Genomic DNA, 18,160 nt, shown 5'->3' on the forward strand with positions numbered 1-18,160 from the left:
CCTTTGTCTATAGGAAGCAAATGAAACCCTGAAACATTTTTCAACTTACACCACATCCCATGCCTTCTGCAGATGAAAGGAAAGGCAGAAGTCTGGGACCACAGACTTCCTCCTCCTCCTCTCACAGACCAGCCTAGTCGGAAGGAAATGTCTAGTGCTTATCTCCATTTCAGAAAACAGACACAGTCTCTGGTGGAAAAAACACAGGCAAAGCCCAAGGGAAACCCTGGGGGCAAAACCAGAAACTTTGGATCAAACCTCTTCAGTATTTGCAGCTTTAGGAGAAGTCTGGCTTTTTTGGAGCCATGCTTTTATGCTGTGCAGGAGTCTGGCTCAGGAGTACTGTTCACTGCACTCTTGACAATAAAGCAATGCCAGCTTACAAAAACCACATGCCTGAAGGCAGCATGGCAGGAGGGCACGTTCACAACGCACCCAAGCTCTCCTTGTGCAACTTCTTTCCGGGCCCACACTCACATTTCTAAGATTTTCACTGTCCTTTCTCTGTAAGAGCAAAAATTGCAATTCTCAAAAGAGCAATTGCACCAGGAGATTGGGCTTTAAGGAAAAAAAGAAAAGAAGAAAAAAAAAATAACAACAACAAAAGCCCTCAAAACCCCACATTTACTGTCAAAGTCTCTAAAATTATGAGATTTGACAATAAGTCTTTTGTTCTTGTGGCAACATGCAACTAGGCAACATGCAGCTTGATTTCTGCAGCCAGTAGATATTCAAAGTACTTTTCACATACAGTAGGTGTCAATTTGACTTTATTTAAGGAAAAACGGGGAAAAAACAGTAATTTCCATAATACACAGAAGACAAGTTAGATAGCACTGCAAAAAAAAGGCTGAGTGTTTTACTTGTCACCAGTCTGCTTTGCAGCTCTACGATTAGTAATTTTAATGCAGTTTGTCATTTTGTATTATTGTTTAGCATCTTTATAATCAGCAGAGTTTGGGGTTATAAATCACAAAAAGTGTACTACTACTACTATGAAAAACTAAAAAACCCACAAAAATCACTTTCAAATAAACCATAAATATGTGATGCACATTAGTGTAACAAAACCATTTTTGTAAACATTTTCTCCAACATAACATGTGCATAAGATAAAAAATAAAAACACTGCAGTCATACAAGTTAGGGTTACTTTGACTTAAAGATACAGAAAATTATTACTTATTAAAGCTTAAAACTAAACCTAGGAGCTTTTCTTTTCTTCTTTGCTTACAAAAGCACTGTTTGAAGAGTTCCATGTTGGTATACGAAGTGGTTTTGTAATACTGTTTTTACCTTGCCATGTTGGCGCTTCTGCAGAGGCAGAAGCTGCCAGATGGGCAGGCCCTCTGAAGGAAGGAGATTTCCACCCTCCCCCAGAGCCTGAAAACTTCAACAGCACATATCCATGACCTGGGCATCCCTATAGCACTGGAGCATCTTCCTCTAGGTGAATAGCATCAGCTTTCAAGGACTAGATTAATTTTGACCACATAGCACTGGAAGATTTAAATCACGCAGACTGACATTCGATCGAATCAGCTTCGGCAAACTACACTACAGGGCAGCTCTGTGATCACACCCATGTCTACCATCACGCTGGATTTCCGAGTCCCCTTTAGTTCATTATAGTACAAAAGGTTGATCGTTCTTCTGGCTGACCACACCGGGCCTGAAAAGAACACATCCTTCACCTTCAACACTATCCAAAAGTCATACAATTAAAAAAAAATAGTTCTAGGTATTCCTCCGCCAGCAAATGTAAGGCTTTCTTGAGTTTTGATTCTTTTTGGGGGGTGGGGGAGTGGGGGTTGCTGTGTGCACACGCATGCGCTGGAGGTACGCAATTACCGCGCGCTTTTCAACCTCTGCGGCGTTCGAAGGAGAGTCCTCAGCAGCAGCGCTGGTCGGGGTTGAAGGATTTACAGCAGTCAGATCTGACACCAAAAGAAGGGTCTGTTGAGTCTGAGCTTTGCACACTTGGTGCTCTTGGCTCTTAATTGATTGTGTGACCAGTCGCTCGAGCCATCAGCTTGACTGAATTGAAGAAAACGTGTTTAAAAAGCCCTACCTGTCATGCCATGAAGGAAAGTTAACCACAGCAGAAGACAAAGCCCATGAAACACTGAGAGCCTGTTCACTAAATGAACAGCTTAAGGCAGCTGTCAGCAAAGTACCCCACCAAAGGAATTAAGGGGGAAAAAAAAAAGAAAACAAAAAGGAAAATGGCTGAAACGTGACACTGTGCATTATTACAACACCAACAGATTATTATACACTCAAGATTTCTCAAGTAATGAACATGTAGCCACTAAACAAATTATTACTCTCAAGACATTTATTAAAAATGTCAGAACTTATTCATAAAATAAAACTGACTTAAAAAAAAAAAAAAAGAAAGGAAAAAAGCCAGAGCTGGGATCTTACATCTAAACACAGGTATACGCTGTTTTTATGAATAAGCAGTATTAACTACATTCTTAAAAGAGTTTTAGTGCATTGCATTCTTAAAAAAGAAAAACATCACCGCCCCAAAATGTTTCCTACAACATTTAACAATTTATAGAACTAGCCTAGTTACTTTTACCTGCCTGTTACTAAGCCCATGTGTTAGAAGAGTCAAACCTCTGGTTTAGGCTAAATTCATACTTCTGTTAAGGATGAAACTGGTTTATAAAATGCTTGCTTTACCAAATTTTGTAAGCAGATTACATTGATCAGTGTCTCACTGCCATACCGCTACGACTATTGTCCCTACTCGCTCCTCCTGCTGAAACTTGCTATGCAATAACAGTCAGAAACCTTTCAATCTGGTAGTTTTGGTATTAAGATTAAATTAGACATTAATGGTTTTCTTCTAAAAACGTATAAACTAAACCACCTCTTTTATTTTATGCATTAAAAACAATGAGGTAGGCACAAAAAAATAAACATATGTAGTTTGGATTTTATTCCTTTTTTTCTTTTTTCTTTTTTTTTTAAGTTCTGCGAGTGCAGACTGTGGTAAAACTGTTGTTGCACTTCTAGGTTTAAACAAAAATTAAACCTTTAACTGAGGCAGTGCTAATACTGTGACATAACCAAGTTCTGGCCTAACACAGAATCATTATAGAAAGTGAATTTTTTTTTCCTTTTTTTTTTAATATCACCTGCACATGTTTCAGGCAACACCTGGTACACAGAAAATGACTAAAGTTATTGGCCAGGCCAAAATAAAACTGCAGAAACAAAAAAAACCCTAAGAATTCCACCCCAAGCCCCTTCCCACCCTCCCTGTCCCCAAAAAGAAGTTATCCTAGTCACTGTGTCTTTCACATTTTATAAATATTAACTTCTTAAAACCTGCACCTTCCTCTTTGTCCACATATTGTCACATTACAAAAAAGAAATGTCAATTAAATACATTGTTAACATTACTAGACTAGATCTGCCCTCTGTTTCAGCCAGTCTGACTCTCTACACCACTTCTCACCTTCTCTTGCCTGCCTCTTGTCCACTCAACAAACAGCATGGTCATGGTAAGCCTGGTTTGTTTTTCTTCCTTTTTTCCCTCCCTCCTCTGTTTTAACACTAACAAACAGAGTCCTTCAAATCCTAGGAATACTGGAGCTGAAGGGAAAAGAAGACCTGTAGCTTTCTAGCGTGATCCCAAATCTCAAAGACATTGTAGCACCTGATGGCAATATCTTTACAGCACCAGCTGCGTCGCAGCCTCAGTTGAAAAACATAAAGAAACCTAACACCAGTGATGCCTGCACACACATTTACACAGAGTGCTGCACTCGTGCAGGTCTGTACTCCAGTTGAAAATAATTCCAAGTTATGAAGATCTCAGACTCTGGATGTCAGCAATTCCTCTCCAAATCCCACTGCTTCTACCAGCTCAGAAGTGAAGTCCTGCCAAGGGTCATGAAATAGACTTGACTGCTTCCACCTGACCGCACGGAGGCAAAGAAAACCTGCAAAGAAAAGAGATTGGCAAACTCAGCAAGCAGGACAGCAGTGGTTCTAATGTGCCTTCACTGTCCCAGTATTTGCAGTGCAATTGCAGTGCTCGTCTGGGCTGGTGGGGATGGAGCTGATGCTCCTCACAGCGGCCTGTAGGGTGCAGGGCTCTCTACCTGTGTTAAACAGTGTTGTTAACACATCTGTGTTCTGGCTACTGCTGAACAACACTGGCACAGTATCAAGGCTTTCTCTGCAGCTCCCTCACCCTTAAAAGGCCAGTGGACTGGGATGGACAAAAGGCTGGAAGGGGACAGTGTTGGGACAGCTGACCCAAATTGACCAAATGCATGTCCCATAATATACAGCATCACGTACACCAATAAAAGCTCAGGGAAAGGAGGGATGCTGTGGTGATGACATCTGCCTTCTCAAGCAAGCATTATGTGTGGAAAATGTCTGGACATCCACCTGCCCATGGGAGACTATGTATTAACTCTTTATTTTGTCTGGCTTGCATGTAAAAGCTGTCTTATTAAATTTTGCTGTCTTATTAAACTGTCCGTATCTCGATCCATGAGTCTTTTTGCCTCCTGACTATTTTCTTTCCCTTCCATGGGTAAGGGGAGAGAGCTTGAGGCTAGCTGGGTGTTTGGCTGCTGGTCAGGGTCAACTCAACCTAAGTACCCAACTGAAGTACACATTTATCATCTTGGCAAAAAACTTGGTGGGAGGGAATGTACCTTGTCGTTGCGTTCACATAAGAATTTGAGTCTTTGTGCCCTCTTGTGCATGAACACACCATCCAAGTGTCCAGTTTCCACCGACCGTATCTCGATAGCTTTTTCTCCCCAGCCCATGATCTGGTTAGATCGGATGTATGCTTTGGAAAGAAAACAGCACATTAGGATGGGCAGAGGGCAACAGGAGAAATGGGAAAAGCATGACACACTCTAGTTAAAAATTACTTGCATGTGCATTATTGTAGCTACACACATGTTCAGAGGGCTATTTCTGTCCTCAGAACATTCAAGATGCCTAAAAAACACCTTTTTTTAATTTTAATTTCATTTGCATGTTTTCTATGTTATATACTTCTTCCTTGGGCATTCATAACAAAAGAAACTTTATAACCTTTAATTAAACGGGAGGAACACTGAACTTTTACACAGGCCTTTTCTTCCAAGTCTGGGACAAAGAGACATATTAATTAGATGTTGACTAGGAGAAAGCAGAAGCCAAGGTTTGAATAGACTAATCCCATCCACTACAGTATGTCCCAAGCAGCAGCTCTATGTCTTGTGTGTTATTTTCCCTCCTTGATGGAGCTTGTCAGCAAAAACAAAGAATGAGAGGGAAAGGTAAAACCAGGAAAAAATTATCTAGCCTCTCTTAAAAGGAGTAATAATTGAAAAACTGATCTCCTTGAGAAAGCCAACTGAAAATCATTCTGTGTATCTCACAAGAGGTTCACATTAAGCTCTCAAAGTAGAAATATTATTATTTGACATACTGCATTCCTTTGTGCACAAATAAAAAAACAAATCAAGCATTCTTCCTTCGAGTGTCACAGGTAACACAGATTAGTAGTAGCATGAGGAAAAAATATCTATTTTTGATAGCAGTAAGCAAATTAAATAAAAAGTAAAGTCACCAGCATTATAAAAAGGTATATTCACAAAGCAATTTGGATGGACAGTTTCAGGAATGCTGTCAAAAATAACATAAGGGAACTTAATGAAAACGAAGTTGTTGCCTCTGATTTGCCTGCATATTTAACAGAAGAATAAAAAGGACTTTCCTAGCCAGCAAAATTTAAAAATTACATTAACATTACAGTACTTTCCTTTTATATAACAAATTCATATTAGTTTTCAGTGAAATTAAATCAAATTACCTACTACAGTATCATGTACACCAACAGTGCATATACCATCCCAATGGAAAATTATTCCTTTTTAAATGATTTACTAGTGCTAACTGGACCCAACAGTTACTAAAAATTGACAGAAGAAATGTTCAGATGGTGTTGGTGGTCTCAATGCCATTTACTACTTCACAAGCATTCAAGTCTCCAAAGGCTCTGGAATCTGCCAGCTGATGTATTCTGCTTGCTTTTAGATCTAGTCAAGAGTTAATCAGCAGAGCAGGGAACATGCTGTGCACCTAACTTCTTTAAATTTCCTCCTGCATTGTTGCCCCTGTTGCTCAAACAGCTATCAGCAGTCCTTTCCCAGTATGTGCAGCCATCCCACGGCCCATAAAATGCAATGTGCTTGCCCAACAAAAGGACAGCGTGCCTACAGCCCTTGCTTTGCTCTGCACTGAATTACAGCAGCACAAGCAGGAGGGATTCTGGTGTGTACTTGTGTACTACACTCACTGTTATCACTCTCAATCTTGCTTTGAGCTGGAGAGATAAGGGAGAGTGGTGCTAGGAGAGATGAGGAATCTGAAGGTGAATTAAAGACATCAAATGAGGTACACCTTTTGTTGTCTACATAGACTTATCCATAATATTTTACTCATCTGCCACTTTATATGCCAGAGATACAGAAGACCTACAGAGATCATGGTGAATTTCTCAATCATGAACTCCTCAACTTGATTGTTTGGGTTTTATTCACAAAAACTTTAGCACAAAGCAGATCTGTATCATCTTCACTTTGCACAGTTGTTTTCCAGAAATACAGCACTGACTTCAGATGCAGAAGCAGCACACTCAATGTTCCCTCCTTCTGCCCATGTGCACACAAACTCACACTCCCTAAGAGCACACAGCTCACCAGAGGACTTACCAACTGAAGTTGGCATTTCTCCCCACTGCAGAACCACATCCTTGGTTATCCTTCCATATGTGTTGACATAAACTCCTTCATCCTCATAGCAGACCAGCAGCTCCATCCCATCCGTGTTTGGGAGGATGATGATTGCGTGAGGTTGGATACTACTCTGGATCTACAGAGACAGAAGGGAAAGCAATTTAATGCTGCAGAGCCTGTGCTAGAAGAAAGGGATGGGGAATTTTGGTTTTGGCTAACACATAGGGATTCACAGAATCATAGGATGGCTTGGGATAGCTTGCACCCTAAAGATCATCAAGTCCCAAATTCATTTACTTTACAAGTGCCACATCTGCTGCCCTCAAGCTAGACACCACAGTGACCAAGATTTGTAAACCCCTGGAGCAAAAATCCTCTTATCTTAAGGCAGACATCTAAATGAGGAAAGATTGATTTCTCTGTAGGGGTCCCCATTTCTTTCCACGTGCAGAAAGGGAGCCTGGGGCAAGCAGAGCAGATGCAAACCTCAGATCTCTGCACTGCGTTGAATACTGCTTGGGGTGGCCCATCTGACACCTCTGTGTACAATGAACAACAGGAAACCTTGGCAGCTAAGGTCACCTGGTCTTTGTCAACCCTTTCGAAACCCATCCTTGGGCTGTTATGTCATTTGTGCTGCTGGACATTTGCAGGGTACTCGGCCATTTAGCTGCCACCCCCTCAAACAGTCACAGTGGTCCTCATCAGATCTGAGTGAGCAACTCCAAACCATAGAGACACACTGACTATGAGGTGAGGACTGACTGTGAGACACAAACTCCACAGCACATGTGGCCATATCTGCTCAGACCCCCGCACCCAATACACCACTGCAAACATCCGGCAGTGACCCACAGGGACAGCCTCACACATTGGTCATTTGGGGAAAGGAAGGGGTTGGAGGGGGGGTGACCCACCAGAAAGGAAGAGAAAAACCCAGACACAACAGCAGCTCTTACATGTGTTGGTAGATAAATATCGTAGACCGATCCTGAATCCACATCAACAGCATGGAAGCCAGCGCAGGAGCCATAGATCACTTTTAGTCTCTGACCCTCTTCTACAGTTAGATCCACCAGCAATGGCTTATGTACCAATTCTCCAAATGACTGTGAGACAACCATCAGTGAGATTTACTTTACTGCTTAGAACAACAATGGGGTTTATAAAAACATGCTCACATGCACACATTGTGGATTTATTCCTCCACATCCCTCTGGTCCCTGGACAGCAGACCCACTGGGCTGACACATCTCTCATGGAGAGATTACTCTGCAAACTGCTGCATTTCAATCACCTAGGCTATATTCTGTAGGGTTTACTTGGTCCATTTGTTTTTTTATTAAGAATTGTTTTCCCCAAAGTTGGGGGCAATTCGGCACTTCGATCTGCACAACCCACAGTAACTGTCTGTAAACCAGCCTGGCAATTACACCAAGCCAGCTAATTTCATTCTGGCAATATGCAAAAACAGTCCCATAGCATTGCTGAATATCACTTCATGACTTGCTCAAAGAAGCTTAGACTCAGTCCACTTCTCTCTGTCCCATGTTTTATTAATAGATATTCAAAAACAGTTCCATAGCATTGCTGAATATCACTTCATGACTTGCTGTGCTCAGACAAAGAAGCTTAGACTCTGTTCCATGTTTTATTAATAAAGAGAGCAAACAAAAACTTGTGATGTTGTGTCATTATTAGTTTATGCTCAGTTACAATTTAGACTTTTATTGACTCTTAGAATTAAAAAAAAACCAGCCTGGCAATTACACCAAGCCAGCTAATTTCATTCTGGCAATATGCAAAAACAGTCCCATAGCATTGCTGAATATCACTTCATGACTTGCTCAAAGAAGCTTAGACTCAGTCCACTTCTCTCTGTCCCATGTTTTATTAATAGAGAGAGCAAACAAAAACTTGTGATGTTGTGTCATTATTAGTTTATGCTCAGTTACAATTTAGACCTTTAAATGTATTGACTCTTAGAATTTAAAAAAAAAAACCTCCTAAATTAAAATATAACACAAAGTTTGTGGAGATTTTTCAAAGACCTTGGAATATGGCCATGACATAATATGAAAACATTTTTGTAAAAGGAATAACTGCAAGTGGTTATGAGAAAATCCTACCTATGGCTGAAATATACTGTTACCTTAAAGGCCATAAATTTATGGTATGGCTTTGGTGCCCATGCATAGACTTCCACAGAACTCTTCAATGCAATTACCAAGAACTTGATTCTTTCATATTTTACTGAAATTAAAGAAAACAAAAAAATAATTAAGCATAATGCCGAAGTCATTCCAGTTACATCAAGAAAGAGGACACGTTATGTAAACATGAAGAAATACTGTAATTTTGAGAGTATAGTAGCATTGCATTTTAGGATTGCTACTTCTGTGGAGTTAAGCTCTTTGATACATTTATGCTACAGAAGTCATTACTCTTACTAGCAACTGACCATGTTATCATCTTTAGAATTAACTAGTCAGTACTTATTTCCACTTTTTTTTTTTCCACATTGGACAGTGCTTAGTCACCAAGACAAGAAAAGCTGTTTTCAGGGACATTCCAATAAAAGAAGACCATGCCTGGAAGAGTCCATTACTGGCAGTTCCAGTCACAACAGTGCTAGATTGAGCTGATGGAAAAATTACCCAGAGGAAAGGAGGAAGAAATGAAAATTACAACATAACCCAATTTCAAGAGCAAAAGACAAGCTTAATAGTGGAGCACTTTCCTTTGTCCCCAAATTCTGAGATAACTCATTTGAGAAAAAGAAAAAAAATTCACATAATTTATCGGAAATAAAGTGTCATTATACTACTGATCCACGCTACTACTTGCTCTTTGAACTCTGCAGGAAAGCAAGACTGAACTGTAAGTGTTAAGGAACTTGACACTTCTTCAACAGACAAAAAAAAGTCTCTCAACCTCCACAGCTGTACTGACTAAAAACAGAGCTTTTGTTCACTCTTGTCTAGCTTACAAGACTTCCTGGAATTTTTTTCACGGGGAAGAGGGGGGTGTTGAACAAAACCACCTCATTTGTGAAAGGGGACATTTGATAATTCTTATTATTTGCTCTGGGTGCTATCTGGGAATTCACCCAAATCTTAAGTTTCAAAAGAGCAATTTCTCATTTAGAGGAGCCAAAGTTGCCTGAAGCAACTGAGATCCATAAATACCACTTCACCCTGACATTGGAGACCCCTGTTGCATCAAAGAGCCAAGGAAGTGATCAGTGCCAGCTGCCTCGGTGACAGCGTCCAGACTGCAAGCCCAGCTCCTGGCAGAGCTCTCCTTCTTGGGAACTGAAGCGCAGCTGTCCAAGAGGCCTCGCACTACCTGAAAAAATGCACTGTATTTCTGTGGTTCGGAGGGAAGTTCAGTGCCAGGCTGCAGCCCAGGCTAACAAACCCCTCTTCATCAGGAAGAGAATGCTCTTTGTTTCAGATGCTTCCCTGCTGGAAAGCCTCCTTTCAATAGCTGCTGATGTATTGTTAACAGGCCACTTCATTATGCTGCTGACACCCTGGGGTATGATACCAGAGAAGTGCATTATTAATTGTTTTCGGGGTCAAGCTCCTGGTTCAGCAGTCACTTACTGCCATTGTTATTGATTACGCCCCATTAGCAGGTTTTTCCAAGAGCACACGCACGACAGGAGGGGACTGAGAACAGTTTGATTGCTGCTGCTCCACACTGACTGACACAGCTGGAAAGGAACTGAGCTGGCTCCTGAGAGAAAATCAAATCAGAGGCAACATCCAGTGCCCATTAGGATGCACCGTGAAACTGAAGCAGCAGAAAGAGCTCTTGGTTCATATTCCCACCTGCAGGGCAGCAGGCTCACTGAATATACTCCGCTGGCTGTGAATCCTACATGTCTTTCACCAGCTTTGGTGGAAGTTTCTATGCCCAAATCCATTTAAATTACTTAAAACTACTCAAAGGGCACCTGCTTCGTGAAAACACATTTAATTCTGTAAATGTACTGCAGCAGATCTGAGATGGCATTAGGGAATTTCATGATCTAAGAGGAATCAGTGAATCACCCTGGAGTCACCTACATGCTTCTGTTCCCAAATTCTTCCCCAAAGCTCATCTGCTACCTGGGCTTTCTTTTTCCTCCCACTTTCTTTTTATCCCAGTCTCTAAAATCTACATTAAAAAGAGACTTTTTCAATTTATTCCAGCAAATAAATTCATCATGGTAAAAGATATGGGAAACTTGTTAGTAAAGGAAACAGTTGCTGGGGACGAGAATCCCTCTATTACCTAAAGAGGTGGTGAAATGTTACCAGCCCTCAGTGCCCAGATCAGCACCCTCCTGGATGCTGCATCCATTACAGGAAGAAGATAGATGGGATTTGCAAACTCTCCAGTTCCCAACCCATCAACCCACCACAAAACCCCTCTCATCTTCAATTTAACCCTGTAACTTGCCATCTACTTTGGTGCTTTGCCAGCAGGTTTACACTGAGAAGCAGGTAAGACAGCTAAACATAAAACCATCCCAACAGCTATATGCACTGCAGTTCCCTTTCTCAGCCATCCTTTATCCCAACTATTTGATTACTGCATTTGCTACTCACCAACTTTATAGTGCACACAGCCTTCCAAGTCGCCCACCGTTGTCCAGCCCTGTTTCTTTTCTACTTCAGGATCATTGTGAAGGATTTTATTTCTTAACCACGACAAATAGTAAACTCGCAACTTGTTCTTCTTACCTGACCACAAAATGAAAAAAAAAAGGTTTATCTCCACAGGAAGGTACTTGCAAAAAGCCCTACCCAGGCAAAAACAAAGCTCTGCAAAATAAACCGACAATGAAGGAGAAAATGCTGCAACCACAGAAATCTCCCTCAGTTTTTCATCCACAACAGCTTCACTCCAGACTCCACCCAGACACGCGCTTTCCCAGTTAATCACTGACAGATACACACGGTAGTACCACACAAACATAAATGACAAACTCAAGGGAACAACTCTTCAGCTATCTGGTTCTTAGGACCAAGACAACTTTCACTAGAACAGGGAACTCCCACAACAAAAGCACCAAAGAGTCATGCACTGAGATTAAAAATATATATGTAACTGAGTCAGAATGGCTCTTTTAGACACAAAACTGTAGGAGAGTAGCAGGATGGAATGTGAGACCTGAAACTTCTGCTTGCTAAAAGCTGCTGTCTGCTTTGTCAGCAGCCCTTCCCTTGACCTGCAAGGGTGTAACACTTACCAGACTGCACACAGAAACTGTGAGAGGTGTTTCTTCTCCACAGGTGAAAGAAGCTACCTGCCCAGGCTGCCCTATCTTCAACTGACACCGCATCTGCCACGTCATAAATACAGCTCAGACTTTTAACTCTCAATACAACAAGGCCTCTTAGAATGCAAAGAAATCTTCCTGATAAAGTTTACCACTGATTCTTTAACAATTAATGGCCTACAAAGCATTTGTTGAGCTAGTGAGAAGATGGCCCTAAATGCACATACTCTAAGCTTGCATCCTCCTTTCTCCAGCTGCTTTGCTGCTTGGAACCATTACAGTTCCACAGATTAAGCTGTGAAGGGGATCATCCCTGCTTTGACCAGTAGCAATTTAACAAGGCTCCATGAGGTTTCTTGCAAAGGAAGGGCAACAGAAGGTGCCCTCAGGGACCCTACTTGTCAGCAGAGCAGCTCCAACCAGTGCTGCACCAGCCACAATGAGGAGCCATGTGCCTGATCAGTGTTTCTTAGCCACTGGAGGTGAGAGGGAGACGGGTGACCTGTCCTGCAGTCACTGCTGGGCTGGCCAAGCGACACCGTACTGGTCTGTGCTCCCAAAGACACTACCTATCAAGGTGACACAGCTGGCAGCCTGCCAGCCAGATCCAGCTAAACAGTTCAGCTAAACGTCTTTAATTTGTCATTTAATTTTTCACAGGACACCTACTGACAGATTAGTTCACAGGGGACACTGGTTGCAGCAGCACAAGAGGCCTGAGCACTGAGACCATCCTGCTAAGCACAACCAGCTCCACACTGAGGGGCTGGAGCTGGCATAGGCCCCCTACCCTGATAGCAAGGGATCCCCTAATAGAGCTGGGCTTGTCAGGAAAAGCATCTGCAGGGGCTGGGGCAGCAGTGTGGGAAGCACAGCTTGCAAACAGGCTTCTCCATGGACTCCAGCACTACAAGCCATTGCATTAAAAAGACACACAGTCTAAAAGATCTTTTTATGATTACTTGGATGGGAAAGGACAGGAGGAAAAGAGAAGGCAGTTTCAAAGTAGAAAAATCTGTTCACTAAGCTTAAATTTAAAGTGGATTTGGAGAGGTAATTTCAAATACTTGATCAACTACTCAATTTTAAAAGCCCTTCTGTTCTGATGCCATGCAACGAAATGTGAAGTAACACTGCACTACCTTTTGTTTATCTCCATTACAAATGGGATTATAGATTTGGCAGCAAATGAATACCCTGATTTACTTCCTAACTTAATATTTAGTGAGCTATGTTTCATAAAGGGGTAAAGCCTACCACTCCTGTAGCTTTCTCAAGATCTGGAGGACTAGTTCAGGAAACAGTATTTTCAGAAGTCTCACATGTAACCAAGAAAAGGTCCTTCCATGAAAACACTGCAAATGATAGCCACAAGGGCTCTTTTCAAAACACTGAAAAATAGGAAACATAGTTCAGATCAGAAGCACTGCAGTTCTGGGCAAGAAAGAGCTCAGAGGGCTCAGGGTCTCTACAATGTACCAAATGCTTTCAAAACCATGCTGAGTCCCTACCCACAAGGAGACAAATTCTGCCTCAGATATTTCCATGGTTGTAGGTTCCCCAGTAGCTTAGTCAAACTTTAAGACTCAGAACAAATAGTACACGTGGGAATTTCCCAGCATGTGGCTACTTTTTTCCTTTTGATTCACATGATATGCACCAGGGTATTTCTCTCCAACCAGAAATATTTTTCAAAACAACTGAGAAATATCTCAAGTGTGTTCCCATTGTGTTCTGGTGTCTAGACCACAAGGAAAAGTCACAAGACAGGAAATTCCTCTGCCTTTCTGCAGCCTGACATGAAAAGAGCAGAACCAGTTAGTTATATAAACATGGCTATGCATTTATTTCAACAAGCTGTGCTGCTCTTAATGTTCACATTTGGGAGTGGGGGAGATTAGATCCTTCTCCTTGTAAAGCTCTACCAGTCAAGTTTAAACAGCTCTCAAAATTCTGGCCTTTTTTTACTTTTTGAAGGAATCTAATCTTTATGATCATGAAATAAGAAAGAAAACTCTGCTCCAGCTATCAAATGAACTAATCAGACAGCAAATTCTATGAGAACCCCCAGCTTGGATTCTCCTACAGACATAGTTTCAAATGCAAGTCCTTTTTCCTATATTGAGTTTTTTTGGTTTTATTGTCACTGTGGTTTTTAAATATTAAGCAGGCAGATTCCAACCAGTTCTTCCACTCTGTCATCTCTTCTTACCTTCCTGGTGCCACCATCAGCCAGCTGGGTTGGCAAAACCCTCAGGGAGCCCCAGCTGGAGCATGTTCTGCATGCACGTTGCCACTCTCTCCTCCAGCATTTTTATGACTCTGCACAATATCACCTGAGCAGATGAAACTATGTTTTTTGCCTCTCAACAGCATGAACTGAAGCACCAATCAACTACTCTGGCTTTACCTGCAAGGCTTTCTTGTACTGTTTCTAGGCTCAGTATCTCAGTATCAAAAGCATTGTTGTCAGAAAGTTCTGTATTTCAAATATAAATTGGGCCAAGAACTGATTTCATGTTTTCAGACTCAAGTGTCTATTAAAAGCAGGTTTAGGTGACAATCCTCTCAACATCCTAACACACTGCAACTTCTTCGCACAATGCAGTGACACCTTTCAAACCCTACCACCACCAGCACATCACTTTCCAAAATCTCAGGGGAACATAGGGCTGATTGCACCACAGTGAGCTGAACAATGCTTCCAGTGAAGCTGCAGCAGTGCTGGGACAAAGCTCGGAGACAGTTCCATCACTATTCTGCCAAAACACACCATTTGCAGAAACATACCCTCATCTCCAGCATTACAATTTTGACTGGAGAGGTGAAGCAATGCATCACAAATAAAAAGATATTTAAGTTAAGTCCAGCATGAGGGTAAAGAACTGAGATGTGCGGCTCAGAAGACAAAAGCAGGATATAAGGGGAAGTTTGGGCATAACACTGTTATGGTTCCCCTGAATATGATCCCCCAACCCTACCTTTTGCCAGGCAAGGATGCCTCTTCTGCCTCATACCCCAGTAACCTCCCATAAAACACAGGTGATGGCACAGACACAAAGGCATAAAACAACCAAAGATCAGCTGATTTCTTAAGGGTTAATGTAGCGTGTCTCCACAGAGGAAGTAATAGTTTTAAAGGAAACAAAGAAAACGGATGTGTCAGGGTATTCCAATTGTGACTGACGCAAAAATAAATAAATTTAAAACAATTATACACAAGACTGAATCACAGACACTTGTGATTTGTCTATGGAATGTTTCAAACCAACAGATTTTACACAAGTTAGATTATACAATATTTTGTTTACAAGGTCTGCTATAGAATAAACTATATCAAATAGTGCCTTTCAAGCAGCTTATATTTTAACATACTGCATTAGACATCAAAAGGACACACAGCAGGTTGTGTATTTTTAAACGCTGCTTGATTCATCTTTCTCTTTTTATAGATTTCACAGCATAGCTGTATCTGAGCATGCAGCAAGTGACAAGCCAATAAAATTCAGTTGTTCCAGACAGAAACAAATCCCGTGTTGATGACAGCAGCATGGGCATGGTTCTTCAGATCTGGGTTAACACAACATTGCTAATGCACTATATTCCACTGAATTGTCTAATGTGTGTCCTTTTGAACAAGTGTTGGGAGAGCCAGAGAGCTCCTCCAGCACACTTAGAGAGGTTCCTGAGCCTTGAAAAAATTTAGGTGGGTCTGAACAACAACAGTGAATCCTGTGAGAAACCTCATGTAACATCCTTTCCCAGTCACACACACACAGCATAGCAAAGGCTGATTTCCCAAACCAAACAAAACAAAAGGCAAATGGCTGAACAACACCTGTGAGGACAGACCAACAATGCACCACATCAAATTGTCCAACAGCAGGTTAAACTTATGCCATAACTTTCTGGAGCCAAAGAGTCTGGAACCTCAAGCTTCATAAAACACATTTTTCATCAGCACACACAAAACAAACACAAGCATCACCACCACCCTTCATCTCCCATTGCTTTGCCATTCCCAAGTTGCAGCCAGTGAGAGACCAGGCACCAATCTGCCTTGTCACTCTGGTTATTTCCACACCACGTACACACTGTACTCCTCACTCTCACACTTTTACTGCACATCACTCTTACTTCCCTATTTTGCAAGAGCTTTCCCCATTCTACAGATTTTAACACAGAAGAAAAACGTCCTTAAACCCAAGGAGCATGTAGTGATGTAGTTAGAAAGAGACTAGGTAGAAAGTAATCATGACAGAGGGAAAAAATGCTATTTCCCCAAACTGCACAAAACATTAACTTCCAGCTCTCAAATACTGAACAAGGAAACAAAATCAGATGTTTCTCACAAATTCATGCAGCATTTTTAAAGGTCACCCCACAGAAGGAAGGACAGGGAGCAAGCAGGAATGGGTGTTGTGTGGAAAACAATTCACTTGCAGAAATAAACTGTAGACTCAGAGATGAAATGATGGAAAACCCACTGATTCAGTCAGGACTTCCCCCTCAAAGCACAGGCTGCCAAGAAAATCTTTTTGCCATACTATGCCACATGGAGGCAAAAATATAACATTCAACAGTTAACCTTACCAGAAATTGTCACCAAGACATTCAGCCCTTCAAGTACATCCATTTGCTGGAATCGTCTTCGATTGATGAGTGGATAAACCTTCCCCTGCCCACTTCTGTCTAGCAGCATCAGACCACTTTCAGTGCCCACCAACAAGTTCACTCCTAGAAAAATAAAAGCAGAGATCCAAATTAGTCAGCACTTTTTCTCACATATTCTGAGGAACTGATGATTGATACAGCAACCGTCTTGTTTCAAGCAGGTCCAACCACTGCTGATGGGGTCTCCATTGCCTGTAGCCTAAAAGATCTCCTGATGTAGAGGCTCTCTACACTACCTGCCCACAGTGACTACTGACACCAAACAGCATGGCAGAGCACAGAGAGCTTTCTAGAGCACCAGTTCCCAAAAAAAGGGCATGCTAAGTGTTGGAAGGAGGGGTGAGGCACAAAGTGGTATGCAAGCCTATGCATTCCAAAGATGTGTTAGCTGTAGTTAGGGGGGTGGTAGCAGTGTGCTCTTGACAGGGACATGGCAATAAAAACAGTTCCCACTGGGAGAAACAGGTTGTGCTGCAGCCCTTCCACAAAAAGGTAGGCATTGGGTTTGTTCCCAGTTTCACAACAATCTTTTCCATCTGAATGTTAAAACTAGAGGAACTACAGTAATCTTGTGTTTCCACAGGCTTCTCCTAAAGATCAAGCAAATATAGATGAGAAAAGTCAGTAGGCCAGTTTCTTTACACAAAGGTCCAAAAGTCCACTGGAAAACTGCCAGAGTCCATAAAACCTTACTATTTAGAATCAATTACATTTTTAATATAATAGATATATATACGGGACTATGTTTTAAATATCTGTTAATATATTATCATTCTTAAATTTCAGAACTATTTATTTGCAATAGTGTTTAAGTCCAGAAGCTCACAAATTTTGCAGTTCAAGTACAGTACAGGAAATGGAAATCACATCAAATGTATGACTCACTTTATTAGACTTCCATGTTGCAATCCCAATATAAAAATTGCCATGCTTTAGCACAATAAAAGAATGAAGTAAGAAAAGCAAAACTCACGCAAGATTATCAGAGTTACACTGCTTAATGGTCTTAATCCCTAGTCAGACAATTAACCCCCACATACAATTGGTGCCAGTGGGCCATCTGGGCTGAGCCCATAATGAACCTTTTCTGACAGAGCAGGTGGGCCCAGGGCCCAAGTGGGTGTGTCTCAGTGCAGTCTGCACCTACAGCAGCAATGTGCCTTCTCAGAGTACTGAAAAAGGGCATTATTGCTCACCTAAACACCCCCTTGGATACCAGCCATGGGAGAGGCTTGCAGAAAAGAGGGCACATTAAGCCTGACCCAGGGGGCACAAGGAGTCTCTTAAAGGGGGGAGGGTGTTAGGAGGAAGCAGTAATGATGGGGAGGGGGCTGAGCTGCTGGTCCTGGAGCACTCTTAAAAGGCTCTGGGTGGATAAGAAAAACAGATGTAGCCTATAGTGAGTTTAGAAATCATCATGCATCTCTCCATTATCCTCTCTCTACCC

At 41.7% G+C, this 18,160-nt stretch overlaps 1 protein-coding gene across 1 annotated transcript in view; it reads right to left on the reverse strand.

Moving 5' to 3' along the window:
- Positions 1–752: 752 nt before the first annotated feature.
- Positions 753–18,160, reverse strand: part of MAP4K4 (mitogen-activated protein kinase kinase kinase kinase 4) — a 162,052-nt gene continuing 144,644 nt past the window's right edge. The window contains exons 25-31 of the mRNA XM_039714422.1: positions 16,633–16,776; positions 11,366–11,500; positions 8,920–9,020; positions 7,727–7,876; positions 6,744–6,903; positions 4,689–4,828; positions 753–3,959 (exon numbers count right to left, since the gene is read on the reverse strand). Of these exons, the coding sequence (XP_039570356.1) occupies positions 3,876–3,959; positions 4,689–4,828; positions 6,744–6,903; positions 7,727–7,876; positions 8,920–9,020; positions 11,366–11,500; positions 16,633–16,776 (914 nt within the window). The 3' untranslated portion in view covers positions 753–3,875. The remainder of the gene's footprint in view (positions 3,960–4,688; positions 4,829–6,743; positions 6,904–7,726; positions 7,877–8,919; positions 9,021–11,365; positions 11,501–16,632; positions 16,777–18,160) is intronic.

This window comes from Passer montanus, unplaced genomic scaffold (assembly GCF_014805655.1).
Source record: "Passer montanus isolate IOZ18808 unplaced genomic scaffold, ASM1480565v1 scaffold3, whole genome shotgun sequence".
NCBI classification, from domain to species: domain Eukaryota; kingdom Metazoa; phylum Chordata; class Aves; order Passeriformes; family Passeridae; genus Passer; species Passer montanus.